Source organism: Psammomys obesus, unplaced genomic scaffold (genome assembly GCF_907164565.1).
Source record: "Psammomys obesus unplaced genomic scaffold, mPsaObe1.curated_primary_1811, whole genome shotgun sequence".
Taxonomy (NCBI): Eukaryota; Metazoa; Chordata; class Mammalia; order Rodentia; family Muridae; genus Psammomys; species Psammomys obesus.
Genome location: NW_026589980.1, coordinates 14,446 through 29,770, shown reverse-complemented (window position 1 = coordinate 29,770; position 15,325 = coordinate 14,446). Strand labels below are relative to the sequence as shown.

General features: G+C 52.2%; 1 protein-coding gene across 6 annotated transcripts; it reads left to right on the top strand.

Annotated features, from left to right (window-relative positions):
- Nucleotides 1-5,584: 5,584 nt before the first annotated feature.
- LOC129675533 (zinc finger and SCAN domain-containing protein 2) lies at nt 5,585-11,355 on the top strand. 6 transcript variants are annotated; one of them, XM_055605510.1, is made up of 5 exons: nt 5,585-5,853; nt 6,018-6,163; nt 8,194-9,058; nt 9,209-9,351; nt 10,641-11,355. In XM_055605510.1, exon 3 carries the CDS (start codon nt 8,222-8,224, stop codon nt 8,825-8,827), a length of 606 nt encoding a protein of 201 aa, XP_055461485.1. In that variant the 5' UTR covers nt 5,585-5,853; nt 6,018-6,163; nt 8,194-8,221; the 3' UTR covers nt 8,828-9,058; nt 9,209-9,351; nt 10,641-11,355. The 6 variants fall into 6 exon arrangements, with proteins under 6 accessions (XP_055461485.1, XP_055461487.1, XP_055461489.1 ...); XM_055605512.1 differs by lacking the exons at nt 5,585-5,853; nt 6,018-6,163 and adding an exon at nt 6,174-6,371; XM_055605514.1 differs by lacking the exons at nt 5,585-5,853; nt 6,018-6,163 and adding an exon at nt 6,402-6,453.
- The last annotated feature ends 3,970 nt before the right edge of the window (nt 11,356-15,325 follow it).

Below are 15,325 nucleotides of genomic sequence, written 5' to 3'. Positions count from 1 at the left end.
AGGAGCCCCCTCAACCCCACTGGCCCACCCCAGGAGCAGCTACTCCCCTGCCTCCTTGTAATGCCTCGCCCTTCCTACCCAGCCTGCCCTGCCCTCCCCAGCAGATGTCCAGCGTCTTGCATTACATCAGAACCTAATTCTTCCATGCCTCTTCCTCTTCTTCATCTAGCAAATCCTGAACCTCGTCTGAAAAGGTGACCTATTCCTGAAAGACACGCCAGGACATTGTCATTTGGGGCTAGAGAGCCATTGCCTTCAGGGTAGGCTCTGCAGAAACACTGGCTCCCTGCAGAGCCAAATGGCCAAGAGGTGGTGCAGGCAGACACTGAAGAGATCGGGCACACTGTCCATCGGAATAGGTTCTCTCCCACAAATGGCCTGTGCTCAATGTCAGATCACAGTGATGCGTCAGTAGGACTCAGGGTTAATGAGGTCTAATTGTAGCCCCTGCTTGTGCAGGTTGGTGAGGACGCTTGTTCACTTTTCCTGGGTAAGGACTCTTTCACAGGGTCACAGGGCAGACGAGGTCAAATCCCACAGAGCGCTGAATTACTGGTTTATATGCGTATCGACCAGGTGGGGTCTGCAAAGCATTGGCTCCTTATGGGCCTGTGTACCAGGCCTTGTGCTTGATGGGTAGAATATGGCCTCTGCCCTTGCTGAAGGACTTCTGGGGAATCGTTTTCGTATGTACGACTTGTCACAGTCAACTTTTGAAAAAGTGGTTTTCAGTGCTGGCCTTGCTAGCAAGACATTCTAATTCATTATCTCATCTAACCCCATGTGGTCAGTGATGTGGGCTAAGCCATGACATTGTCGTTTGACATGAAGGAAGTGGGGTTGGTGGTTCAACTCATCCACCAGTGATGTATGTTCTCCTGGATGGCAGGCCCAGGCCTCTTCTCAGCCTAAGGTCAGTTGTCACAACTCTTCACTCCTCCAAGGAAAGCACAGAGTTGTCAACTTCGGTTCTGGTTCCCTTTCTTTGTAAAGTGGGTCAGTGAATATCAAAGAGGTGGCATAAAATCAAAGACAAGGTTGTACCTGTCCTAGTGGCTTATGATGTGGGTCGCTGTGCAGCATCGCAGAGATCAAGGGAGCTCATGGGAGCCAGTCCACAAGAAAGGAAACAAGACTCCACAGGTTTCTATTCTGTGCTCTGCCAGGTAAGTGAATGCCAGCCTGCAGTGGTGCTGTGGCCACGCTTGCTAAAGGTCACATGAGCTAGTTGGGGCTGGAACCTGGAACCATTGTCTTCTGAGAGAAGCAGGCTGAAGTCAGGCAACCTAAGGCACATGACGAGTAGCTGGCCTTTGGTGAGCAACAAAAGCATCAAGTTCAAAAGCAAAGGAGTCAGGCTCCTTGAAGGGTTTGGTGTGCACTGCCCAGGCTCATGGGTCAGTCTGCCATGGGGAGCTGATGACGGGAGGTGACAGGTGGGATACAGAGGCCCGAGGATCCAGTAGGTACACTAGCCTGGAGAGCCAGCAGATCCTTCTCAGGGGGCTTGGTGGAAACTGACATTTCAACATGGTCCGAGTTTCATGAGTTTCTTTGACTTTTTCATAGGTGGAGTATTGGAGCCAAAAATAGTATGTTGCCATTGTCCTTCCTGGATGAGGCAGGCAGTGAAGAGAAGGAAATGAGGAATGTCTTAGGCCGTCCTTTTGGGGAAGAAGGATGGAGTCTCCTGGGTTTCCAGGCTGGGGGAGTGTCCTAGGCCACCTCTGCTTTACAGCACCTTCTGCAATGATGAAACATACGATAATGTTATCCACTATGGCAGTCACGGGCACATGCGCCTACTAAACAGAACTGGAGGCTGGGGATGGCGCTCAGCTGATAGAGTGCTTGCCGAGCATGCACGAAGCCCTTCGGACTGGCCCCAGAACCCCATAGAGTTAGCCATCACGGTGCACATCTGTTTGTCTGCCCTTGGGAGGTGGAGGTAGGGGGATCGGAACCTCAAGGTTATCCTTTGTCTACATAGCAAGTTTGAGGCTAGCTTGGGCTACAATGAGACCCTTCTCAAAAATAAAAAAAGCAACAAAGCTCGCTCTCTCACACACACTCACACACATACAACTGGTTTCTGAATTTCAACTGGAGTTTTATATGACAGCTACATGGGGCAGGATGCACCCCTAGTACTAATGCTGCTTCTGTTGGCAAAAACCTGGACGCCTTGCCTTCCCCTCCCCCTTTCTCCCCTCCTCTTTACCCACAGCCCAAGTCTAGAAAAAGGTGGGTTTTCTTGTTAATGGGGGGTTGAAGCTTGGGGACCTCGGCAGTGAAGCACACAGCAAACACTCCCTAGGAGGTTGCCGTTATGATTCTAATAAGCTCCATGTGTAGCTACTTGAAGAGCATGTGCACTATGGAAAAAGGCAAGGGAAGAGAGGGGTTTTCCTGTTGAGCTCAGTCTCTAAAAAGAATTGCATCACTCGGTTTTTCTGTTGCTGTGTTGTGAAAAAAAACCTGAGAACAAGGAAGGCAATCCTAGCCTAAGGGCATACATGGCTGGGTTCAGTCCATGCTTAGCTGGCTCCAGTTCTTTGAGCCCGAGATGAGACAATATCATGGTGGGAGTGTCTGGCAAAGGAGGCTGCTCATCTTAAGGCAGCCAGGAAGCAGAAAGGAAGCAGGAAGACAGGAAGGGGCCAGGGTAGGCACTAGTTTTTCAGACACTACTTCATTTGGGGGTCCCTTAAAGCTTATACCTCCCTTCCAGCCCCCCAACCCCAGGTAGGGGAAAAAGGTTATAAGGGAAAGAGGACGTAGCTCTCTTTATTGCTTCCTCCTGGGTAGAGTCACAGGATTCTTTGGGGGGGGGTGCCAATATCTGTCTTCAGGAAGTCCAGGTACCCAGCAAACCAGCAAACAGTCCTCCTCTGCCTTCTCCATGCTAGCATGCTTTTTTCCCTCTGGGGAAAAAAGCTTTTATACCCCTCAAAGTCCTCAGACTTCAACTAATTCCACCTGGCAAAGACCACGCTCCGCAGGAGACAACAGGTGTGGACAAACTAAAACCTCCAACTTGAAATTTTAACAAAAACATGTTTCCCTGCCACAAACCAAAATGTCCACAACAGGTCAGGGACAAGGTTTATCATTCATGGGCACCCCCTCCCCCACACCCAAGGGTCTACTTCCTCCAACCGGGCCCGGTCTCCAGCACTCCTCTACCTCCCAATACGGCTACCACTGCTGCTGCATCCATCAGTGGATCAATCTTTACGCTCCTCAGGCAGCTGTTCTCCCCCTGTGGGTCATGACCCCTTTGAGGTTGCCTGTCAGATATCCTGCCAATCAGAGATCCTCCCTGTCATACTTATATGATGATTTTATAATAGCAAAACCACAGTTGTGAATTAGCAAGAAACAATTTTATGGTTGGGGGTCCCCACAAAGGAGGAACTGTATTAAGGGGTCTCAGCCTTAGGAAGGCTGGGAGCCACTGCTGGAGGGAGGGCCACATTGCATCGAAATGGTAGCTGGAATGAACCAGTTCCCCATGTTCAGTACGCCCTGTTTAAAAGTCTGGCTGAACTGATGTTCTAGGTGCCGTCTTGGATTTTATGAGGAAAGAACTTGGGAACAACAGAGGATGCCTCACAACCTGAGCCCTACATCTATACTCAGGTCTCTGCAGCCCCTGACACCCCTCTGTGATTTAGCTTGCAGCTCCTCTGTCTTTTCCCTGTGGAGATAGCAAATGTACCATGTAGACACACATTATTCACTGAATGGACGTTGAAAAGGACTCATTACATGATGGACTCTGGGGTTACAGGGATGCCCAAAACACAGTCCCCACTCTTGGAAATTCACAACTCCATGGGGCCAATGCAAGTGCGCTAACTCCCAAATTGAAATCGGCACCAGGCATCTGGATGGGCTGTAGTGCGGGCCATGGCCAGTTGCTTGGGGATAGAAAGAGCTCTTGGAAGGAAGTGAGAGGTAGATGCCCTGAAGATTTACTCCTGTGCAGGAGGCTCTCAATGACGGCACTTATCTGTAGGAGTATCAGGGCAGTTCCAGAGTCACCTGTTTGCCTGGTGTGCCCCAGGGGGAATGCAGCACAGGGCCTTGAGCAGGGCTTGCTGAGTTAGCTCTTTCACCCGCACAGAAAGGCTCCCCAAGCCTTTGTTAGGCTCTCCAGTCCAGCTGCTGCCCGCCCCTTACATGATGGTCATGGCCACATGCGGGCCACTGTCCTGCCTGGATAAAGAAGCATGCCTGTGTATGCAGACTGTTGTCAAACTGTCCTGTGACGTTTGTCACAGCACGTGAAGTTAGGCTTGGGCTGGGGACAGGTGCTCACACGTGGAATAGGAGGACAGAAATGACTCAGCCGAAATTCAGCCTTCATCCCTGTCACTCCCCTCAGAGACGTGGGGTTTTAGAGGGCATCTCCTGTATCCCATCCCTGCCCACGGTTCTGATTTCTTTTCCTGTACTGGCACCGCTTACCTGGAAAATGCATTGAAGAGTGTGGTGCTGTCCTGCCACATATTCCTATATTTGCTTTTGAAAACCCTGGTCTTCCCTAAATGTCCCTGTTTCTCCTGTGGCCTGCTGAAGAGATGAAACCCAGTTGACAGCAGTTGACAGCTCCTGCAGTAGGAGCTGGACATGGAGGAAGTGTGCCTGTCAGAGATCAGGAGGTCCTGTTGTCTAAGCCACAGGAACTCATAACCGGGCCCTGGTATGGTTAAACATCCTGGTAGATTCGATCAGTTGGCTCTCTTGTCCCTCGCTTTTGCCTGAGTCTAAGTAAAATGCCAGTGTCCCGGGGATGTTTAACTCAGAGGTCTATGGACCTTTTGAAACTGTTCAGGGATGTGTGTGGTGGTGGTGGGGTGAGCTGCTCTTGGTGAGCTGGCTCCTCTAGAACAAGTCAAGCTGGGCCTGCTGAGACACTGGCCCTAAGTACGGTGAATGGTGGGCATGGCATCCAGTTCTAGTGTCCCAAGCAAGGGGATGCTTTTACTGTCTCATGGCCCTCTGGAAGAGTTCTGCAAGCACACTTGGCCCTTGAAGAGGACCCTTATAGTATCCGAGTATCCCAAAGTCCCATCACAAACAGCTTTCCTACCTACCAAGCCATGCCCAGCACCTTCTGGAAAAATCTCTGCCGGTCCCGGGAAGTCTGCTTTCTCTGTCTGGCCGCCGCTGAGGGGCCACAGAGAAAGTCTGTCAGATGCTTCTCTCTCGGCTCAGGTCTGTTTCCTTATCAGTGTACTGTGAACTCTAAGGCCCTTTCTTGTGTGACCTTTGCCACTTTTAAAGTTGTGAGTGTTGGAGGAAGCTACCCTTGTGTTTCGTTTTTAAAAAATACTTTGCCGTCTATAGATGCAAGCAGATAATTGGAAGTTCCCATGAGATAATACATGGGAAGGGGTTGTGTAAAAAACAAGGGTATGGGCAGGCAAGGGGTATTGTTGGAGGGCAGTGGGAAACTGAAATTTAATGCTACCTCTCGAACCTGCTGCTTCTCTGGATTCATTCACTCACTCATTCACTCACTCATTCATTCACTCATTCATTCATAGCTTCACTAATAGCACTGGCCTGCATGGAATTCAGTTTGTAGACAAAGCTGGCTTCGCACTCAAGAGATTTGCCTGTGCCTCAAGTGCTAGGATTAAAGGCATGTCACCATGCTGGCCTCCCTGGGGGTTACAAACAGTGCTTTTAGTGGACAGCTTTGATCACAATAGACTGAGCACTTCGTAGGGCTTTGGCTCTGAGCCTCTCCAGCACTAGGCATCCTGCTTTTCTCCTTTCTTGCTCCTCCGGAATTGCACGATGCTCCCAGAGTCCCAGACCGCTTCCCAGGAGCAGAGACAGGTACAGAGCCTAGTCAGGCTGCTTTTCTGCCTAGGGATGAGGGAGATGAAGACTGCCCTCCTCCGGAAAGGGAGCTGGCTGGGGATGTGGGTGTCGGAGCACGGTGACCCCTCCTGCAAGGCAATGCTGCTCCCAGAACCTGGACCCTTTTCTTTCCCGGGCAGGGGCGGCGCTCGCCGTCTCCCCTTTCCCCAGCAGCCAGGTCGTCGGCAAGTTAGACCTCCCAGCCTCACGGGGCTGCTGTGCGGCTGCGGAGACGCTGGCGACTGCGGCGCTGCAGCAGAGGCAAGGGCTCCAGAGGCGGCGCCACGTGAGTCCCCGGCTAGGGCCCTTGACCAGGAGGGAGGTTACCGTATTTATCGAGGCCAGTGCGGGGACCCTAGGGGCCAGGTCACTGCGGGCGAGCTACCGTATTTGCCCGGAGCCCTGCAGCCCTTTCTGGGAGTGGCGATGCCGCGACTTAATTACTTGTTTACTCGGTCTCACGCGATCTCGCGAGGGACGCTGCGGGCACGAGGGTGGGTGGATTGCATGCATTCCAACAGGAGCTGGGGCTGGGAGCCCAGCAGGGTGGGCTGCAGCAGCTGAGTGGCGGCCTATGTATGTTTCCCAGGGGTGGGGATACGCACAGCTTATCACATTTCTCCAGGGGCTCTGGGAACCCTGGAACTGGCAAGGCTGTGAGAGTCGCGCGGGGTGGGGTGAGCTCTTGCGATTAATGCAGGGGTTTGACCAGACCAATGCTGCAGGAGGCTTTTCGGCTCTATGGGTGGGGGTGGGGAAGGAGGGGCACAGCGCTGCAGGAGACTTAACTGTATGTTCCTTGGGCCGCTCAGACTCCTGAGGAAAAAGCTGCTGCAGACTGCAGAAGGGGAGCAGGTTGGGCTGTGAGTGGGGCACCTGATGGAGGAACTTGGGGGAGGGATGGAAAATCTTGGCTTTCGACCCTCTGGGCCCTGGCCAGAGGTCTAGTAGGCAAAGTGGGGAGTTTGCTCAGCGACAGGACCAGGCTCAGATTGGCCAACGAGACTTTGACAGTCTGACTTTGCAAATGCCAGCACAGCTTGTTTGGGGAGGGATTATGGGTGGAGTCATGGCAATGGGTCCTAGTCCCTTTCTCCAGGGTGCGTGCCAATTCCACTGGTGGCCTGAGGTAGGGGAAGACAGAGGCTGTCTCTGCGACCCCACTCTGCAGGTAGCTTGACTGAGGCTGGAAGTGTGGAGACCTGCAGGGAGGTTTGAAGGGAAACCTGAATGAGCTTCTTTGATGGATGGAGGGAGTGAAGTGGGTCTCAGTTGCCCTACACGGCATGGGAGTGGGAGCGAGACACCATGCCCTATGGAGCTGTGTCCCTTTGAGAGTGGGTTCCTGTGGCTGGGGTGTTGGTAGGCGTGTGTGTGTGTGTGTGTGAAGGGGTGTTCAGTTGATAGGCAGCTAATACAGTGGAACGTTTTCAGTTTCAACGGTGAGTCGGGAGACTTGGGGCCTGGTCCTGGCTCACCTTGCCCTTGCAGTGTGACCTTGCACAAGTATTTTGGCTTCACATAGCTTCAGTTGTTCCATTTACAAACCTGGGCTCAGCAACACTGTTCTGTCCCTTATTCAAGGATGCTGTGAGAGTACTGGGAAGCTGGTTGAGAGGTGCACAGTGGCCTGGGGAGATAACCTTCCCACGGGTGTGCAGGGAGCCCAGTGCTGGGCATGTTTGCTGAGCACTGAGTGCGGTGCTCAGTCTCTGCACCAGGCCTGGCTCCTCCAGAGTTCTTGCTTTGGTTCAGTGACCCGCAACTTTTCAAGCTTATGATTCATCCTGTTAGGCAGTGGGAAAACCTTTAATGTTTAACCCGGGGAGGTCACTTGCAAGTTTACAGGGGTTTATTTCTATTTCCTGCTTTGGTGACCTTCCTTCCTGCAGGTTTTGGATCACTTCCTATCTTTGGGCATCTGACTTGAGAAGCTGTTCCCGAGAATTCCCCATCAGTTTTCAGCCTGTGCCTTGTGTGTTGCACGCACAGGGCTTGATGTGTCTTGTAACAGAAGGTAGCTCTCTGTTCTTGAGGTGCTGGGGCCGAGTCAGAGGTAGCATGACCACCTTATTCCAGGGTGATGATGACAGTCACAGGGCAGCAGATTGCAAAGGGATGTTGGTGAGGACAGGGAAGGCTTCCAGGAGGAGGTGACTCCTGAGAAGAGCCCAGAACGACAGGCTATTGAAACAAAATAAAATTGTAGATGGGGAATCACTGGAGGTTGTGGGTAGTGCGTGGTGGTTCCTCGGGCTGGAGAATGGCTGACTCTGGGGTCTTCCTCGACCCCTCTCTCTGCTTCTGCTTCTCCAGGGGCTGGTGACTGCATTCGGAAGTGCCCATGACAGAGCTGGTGTCCTCCAGGGGAGGGTCCCCTACAGGGGAGGAGGGTCTAGGGGACGACCACGGCCTGGTTATCCACCACCCGGCAGAGGAACAGCCCCACCGCTGCCCCCTGTGCGGGCAGACCTTCTCCCAGCAGCCCAGCCTGGTGCGGCACCAGAAGGCGCACGTCGGGGCGGGCCGCGCGGCCGCCTTCGTGTGTCCCGAGTGCGGCAAGGCCTTCAGCGTCAAACACAACCTGGAGGTGCACCAGCGCACACACACCGGCGAGCGGCCCTTCCCCTGCCCCGAGTGCGGCCGCTGCTTCAGCCTCAAGCAGAACCTGCTCACGCACCAGCGCATCCACAGCGGCGAGAAGCCGCACCAGTGCGCGCAGTGCGGCCGCTGCTTCCGGGAGCCGCGCTTCCTGCTCAACCATCAGCGCACCCACGCGCGCATGCCCACGCCGCACCCGCGCCGTCCCGGGGTCTTCGGGGAGCGGCGACCCTACTTCTGCCCCCGCTGCGGCAAGAGCTTCGCCCGTGAGGGCTCGCTCAAGACCCACCAGCGCAGCCACGGCCACGGGCCCGAGAGCCAGGCGGCCCCTTTAAGCCGTGTGCTATGACCTGTGGGAGACCCGCCGCCATCAGCTGCCTGAGATCCGGGAGTCACATCCAGGGGTGCTGAGTTGCGGTCCCCTCTCTGGATGGGCTCCTGGGGGAGGGGCAGGGCCGGATTGGGGTGTTAAAGGGGCTTGGGCCACTCCCTTTCTTTTTCTCCCCCCTGGCTGGCTGCATGCATCTGCTTTGGGCACCGGCGTTGGTTTGCCTCTTCCAGCTCCTGCTGCCTAGAGCAGGTGAGATTTACAGGGTTGGCCAGAGTCCCCTGAGGTGTGGGGGTGGTGGGAGTGGAGTGGGTTTGTAGTGTTGGCTACCTAGGTCAGAAGTGGGCGGTGGGGGCTGTGTTGGTCTCCGTGACTTGCTGCTTACCTAACCTTCATTCCCAGCATGGCAGCCTTGGAAGCGACTTGGAGAGGGCCACTTTCCACAGCTCCCAGACCCAAGCTTTGTCCACAAAGCCTCAGCCTCCTGCACCCCCTGTCCGGTGGCCTTGAGAAGCCATTTCACACCGTGTCTCAGTTTGCTTATCGTAAGTTGGGCATGAGGATGAGAGACTTTTTCTCTCCCCTGAGGTGTTGTAAGGCTTTGCTGTTATCAGAGGGTGAAACCATTTGTCCAGAGTTTTACCAGGTAGTTCTGGGTTGTGCTCTGCTCCATTCTTGGAAGGACCCAGCCCAGGCGCTTGGAAATCCACACTCATGCTTGTGACGGTGTATCCGCACGTCTGCGCAGAGATGTGGGCTACGGTCAGGAAAGCCTACTCTGGATTGGGTGGTGACTAGCTTCACCCTAGGGGCTCTGGTGGCTTTGCACTGAGTCCTAGAGACAAACAGTTGCTGTAGAGAGAGCAGGGGTGCAGAAAGATGACTTCAAGATGGCAAGGACTAGGATTTGTTCCACAGAGAACTCTGTGTTCAGAGGGAAGTGACCCCAGACATTGTCAGGAGTGCAGGGAGCTCCATCAGACCTGTGATGTAGAATGAGGACAGAGGCCCTGGGAGGACAGATGGATGGACAGAGCCTTGAAGTTCATTCAGGAAGACGATGGAGGCCTCAGTGAAGGTGACCAAGGTCACCTGGTAAGAATGCTAGCTAGGGCTTGGTTCCAAGACCCATGTTTGCAAGTTATCACACTGAGGCACTGGCCTTTTCTGCCATTTGACAAACAAGGAAACCAAGATTGGCCCAAACTTGTTCCTAATTACAGCTAGCAATTAGTGCTACAGTGGGCAAGTCTGGGCTCTGTTTTGGACCCTAAAACCCTTCAGCTTTATTGTTGAATTATGTAGCTGAGAGAACATGAGCGTGTGGCCAGGGGCCAGGTGATAGGCCCTTATGGGCAGGGCATCACTAGGTTTGTGGGGGCATGAAGTTAGGATGCTGGGGGTGCTCTGAGGGGGGCACTGTTCCCTGAGCCCTTGTTTCCTGCTAGGCCCGTGGTTGGTGCTAGAGACTGTCTGTTGCCTTTGCTCTCTGTCTTACCTCAATGCCACATGGCTCCCCTGGAATCATTGCCTTCTACGTGAGATTCCCGGTGGTTATTGCCATGTGAACTAGTATTTGGTGGTAGAAAATATTACATAAGGTCCTGGGCTATCAGGAGCTAGTCAGTCAAAGAGAACCAAAGGTTTCTCATGTGTAAACAGGCTAATAATTTTGGCAGTGTGTGGTTGGGGAGTGGTGGTAGAAGGGTTCTCCTAAAGTCCCAGATAGATTCAGAATGGGTCAGGTGAAGGTGTCCACAAAGTCCAGATGGGCGGGAAGGCAGGACTGGTTACTACAGTATACTAACTGTGCTCTCTTTGCTTCTGTGAACAGGTACCAAGTGGACAGGATCTCGTGGCCCAGGACGTGCAGGGCACACCTGGGCATGGAGACTTAAAATGAAGTCCCATGGGGGCCTGGCATCTGGCATCTGGGCGTGAGGACATATCTCCTCAGAAGACTAACCTGAAGATGTCCTGTTTTGGTAGAACCTGGAATTAGAGAGTGATTCCACACCTTGGTGGAAAACTCCCTAGATCTGACTTGAGTCACAGCTGGACAAGCCTCCTTTCGGCTTCCTGACCCTAGACCTCGACACAGGTGTGTAGATGCCTGAGTCTCTGACACCTCTCTGTATGGAGAGCTGGTTTATCTTCCAGCCTGGCCCACCGCTTGGTTGAAGGGCAGGGACAAGAAGCGACTGGCCTGCCCTATTGCAGCAAGTTGATGGCAGCCTGGCTTGAGAGGCAAAACTTCCCTTAAGATGTGAACAGCACCTGAAGGCTTCCATGCACTTGCTGAACTAGAAAGATTAACACTTGAGGGGCAAGTGTCTTTTTACAACCTGATGGAGGCTATGGACCTTCTCCTAGGAGAACGCACATACCCACGTAGCTCTCACAATGCCAAGCAGTTTCAGGAGCCTCCAAACTCCAGACTAAAGACCTCAGCCCTGGGATTTCATGTGCCATCCTGTCCTTACTCCATACAAGTGTGTCTCTCTCCTCCTGGTCTCCTCTTGTTTGGGAATAAAGAATGCTGAGGCTGAGCCCCTTTCAGTCCATCCATCCCTTCTTCACAGTCTTAAGGGTACACCAGACTTGTGGAACCTGGCTTCCACCCCAGACATTGCCAAGGCTCCTGAACTTGGTTCCTTTTTTCCTTTTTGTGTCTGCCAGGCTGTGACATTTTACAATGGAGCCCTCAGCTTAGTCATGGCTCTACTTCACTGTGGAGTCTCAAGGGGAGGTTGGACTGCTGAATGGATGGTAAATCATTTTCTCTGTCTATTCCAGGGAGAAAGAATCCTGCTTCCATTACCCACATGCACCTGTCAGGCCTCCTGGCTGGCCAGGTGTTCAGCTCCAGGCAGGTGTCATCTGGGACAGTGAGGCTAGAGAAGCACCAGAGACCAACACATGGTGCCTATAGGTCTAGGCAGTGGGAGATGCCAGTGGAGGAGTTGTGTGTGTCCCTAAATGAGCAGGGGTACAAGTAGGGGTGTGGGTCTTGGCCCACTGCTGATCAAGGACTCATATCTTCACATGTGAGCAGGTCAGTTGGGAGCCCACAAATGTTTCCCTCCTTCCCTAGAGTGAACCACTGGTTAGGAAAAGAGAGCGCTCTTCCCTACCAGGGCTTGGTAGGAACCTGTGGATTCCTGACCTGGGATCTTACTGTCTCTATCCCCCATGCAGTTGGGGTTATTGATTCTTACTGAACCCCTATGCCTTATTCTGTGGTCACTGAGTACTCAAAGAGATCTGAGAAAGGAGAGGTGCTCCCCATCTCCAGGAGCTTCCATGCTCCCCCTTTCCTTGGCTAACTTAGAGGAGCCCTTACCATGGCCCTCAGGTAATTGCCCAGCTAGTCTCTTCCCTGCTGTAACTGGACCATGCCATTCCCTGTACTGCTCTGAAATGTTCTTCTCCACCCTCAACCCTCCCTTATTACCAGGGCTAGACTCTGAGCCCAGGCTCCTTTGTAGAAGTACTCAAGTTGACACATGGTGTCTCCCTAGAGTGTTATGTGCTGTTTAGTCCTGTGCTGGTCTCTTCTGTATGTGTGTGTATATGTGCTGTGTGTACTCATGTGCATCTTGAGTCCCCAACTAGACTGTGAGCTCCCTGTGGGAAGGGACTGTCATTTCTTCTTCACCCCCTATTGAGTCCAGCACAGGGCTGGGATCCCAGCTCTCAAGAAGACAGTTGTCGACGGGCTGATGAAACAAATGCTGGAGGTTGTCGGGGGAGGGGGTGGAGAGTGTGTGCAAGGGGAGAGTACACATGGGTTAGCTAGGTTGAATTAGGTTTGGGCTGACTCCTTGGATCCATAATGGATGCTCAAGGCCTCTGTTCCTTGCATATTGGAGTTGGTAGGAGCAGGAGGGACACCCTGCCAGACACAATACACACATCATGGCTACACAGGAGTGCAGATGAGAGGATGTCCAGGCTGGCTGTTCCTGGAGGCCCCTGACATCAAATAAGTGTGTCTCAAATAAATGTTCTCTACAACAGTCGCTATGTGGAACAGTCCTTGGGGGACATAGCTGGGGTAGAGTACTGGCTTATATCTCAGCCTCCATCACTTCTGGGGAGTGTTTTATTCAAGGTCACATGTACTTGGTTTTCCTTCCTTCCTTCCTTCCTTCCCTCCTTCCTTCCTTCCTTTTTTTTTTTTTTTTTTTTTTTTTGTTTGTTTCAAGATAAGGTTTCTCTTGTGTAAGAGCCTGGCTGCTCTGGACTTTCTTTGTAGAGCAGGCTGGCCTTGAACTCACAGAGATCTCCCTGCCTCCCTGTGCTGGGATTAAAGGCCCTGCACAGCTACATGTACTTGTTTGTTAGAGTGGACTAGTAACCGAAGACTACAGGAAGCAGATCACAAACAGCAGAGTTAGCTCAGGCCTCCGTGTCCAGATAGTCATTGCTGTTTGGGTCTAGCAAACAGATCCCAGCTTCTGCCCAAACTGGACAGCAGCTGCTCAGAAGCTTTGAGGTGATTCTCACTGGCATCCAAGAGGTGGGGTCTTAGCATTACTTTTTATACTATTTTATTTTGGTTTCTTATGCCTCTTCCTCCCTTCACCCCAAATTCTTCCAATACCCCAACACCAGGTAGAAGAGAAGGAACAATAATGGGGAGAGGGGGTGGAGTTCTCTTTAGCTATTTCCTGCCAGTTAGGGTCATTGGGTTCCTTAGGGCATTCCAATCTTTGTTTCAGGATTTCTTCAACTTATCTCATCCAACTGCATCCACAGCAACCAGGAGCAGCAGGGGGAGCACCAGGAGCAGCAGGGGGAGCACCACCAGCCTTCTTCTTTCTCTGAGCACTCTTCTCTCTCTGGGCCCTGGCATTTATTCCATCTCCAGAGTCCTCAGATTTAAACTGTATGCAGCTGAGAAACAGCCCTCTCAGCCTGCACCAGACAAATAGTTTGCTGCTGTGGACAGTCTGAAGCAGTCCCATATCCCACTCCTGGGATTAAATAACTTGTTTAGAACCACAACAGTGGGTCACCAAGAAGATTTGATTCAGAGGATTGGCCTCCAGGTGGACCATCCCCAATGGAAAACTGGGCCAGTCACATCTCTTTTGACTGTAACCCTCACAGATCCTGCTCTCTGTCCTCAAAGAGATGTGGTGAGAATGAACAAGTCATACATAACTGGTCCAAATTTAGAGCACAGCCTCACTTCCATCCTTGGCCTAGGGTGAAGCCTGTCACTGCCCACATCTCTAGTGCAAGTGCTTGACAGCACCTTCATGTCAGGTGGTGACATCTGCAGACACACCAAAGCCCCATCAGGCCTCATTAGTTTGTAGGGTATGGGCTCAACCCTCCTGTCATTAGCCAAGGAGTGGGAAGTCACTCTGGGCCAGTGTCTTTGGAGCTTGGCTCTAGGATGAGGTATGGGAAGGGGCCTAAGCAGGGTTGGTGTGTTCCTTTCTCATTGCCTAAACTGAAGGTGACAGCAGGGCCCCTCCTTCTCCTCTTCCTCTGTTCCCACAGCTGCCATGGCAGAAGCAGCAGCTGTAGCCCAGCCTCTGTTAACCCAGTTCAGTTTTTTGTTTGTGAGCTTCACAGGGGTTTCAGGCCTGGCTCAGCCTGAGCTCTGGCCTGGGGAGGACATTGTGGATGACTGGATGACAACCCTTCACTGAGCCCTACCTGTCAGCCACAGTGTGAGGTTGGGGAAGAAAGTCAGAGTTGTTTGGATGGTGGGTAAATCCCAGGAGGGGAGCAACGGTGTGTGTGTTGTGTCTGCACATGTGCATGTATGTATGTATGTATGTATGTATGTATATTTGTATGTATGTTTTTTGTGTGTATACATAAGTGTGTGTTTGCACCCTTTAGTGTGTGCTCTCTGGGCCAGAGCATCACTGTTTTCTGGGAGCTTGTGTGCAAAGCCTGGGGTCCAACCCCAGACTCAGCTTGAGTTGTATCATGAGTCAAATCCTTGAGTCAGTGGTGGGAACCTGTTTATATTAGGATCTAATAACCATCAGCTTAATGGTACCCAGATGGGACTTTATGTATCTAGTTAAAGCATTAATGATGCAAAGGTCAATAGTAATTAGCAGGAATAGAGAGGTCAAAGGCCCTGTGATGGCTGACATCAGAGTTACTCTTCAGGAGGAACCACTAAATGAGATGGGAACCAGTCATTTATTTCATCTCAGGTCTGTGCGTGTGTGTTTTTTTTCAAATACAAACCATCTCTGATGGTTTCTGATTGGTTTGATAGCACCAATAATTTCCCCCCAAAGCCACACCTCCTTGTTCTGCAAAGAGCAGGTCCGGTGTCCTATTATATAGTAGAACTATTTCAGCTAATGAATCTACCTGTTGATAGATCTGGGTCTATTTGGTTTTAACGGGTACCTTTCCTGGTGTGCCAATAGGCATTATTGGTAGCCATTTGTCCCCTAGGCTAGGGAGTTTCTTTTGACCTAACATTCTAGCCTGTTGAGGATAAAGGGTGATGTACTCTTCCTGCTGAAATGTTCTTGT

Coding starts and splice junctions, on each gene's coding strand:
- LOC129675533 (XM_055605510.1), top strand. CDS start 8,222: ATGACAGAGCTGGTGTCCTCCAGGGGAGGGTCCCCTACAGGGGAGGAG.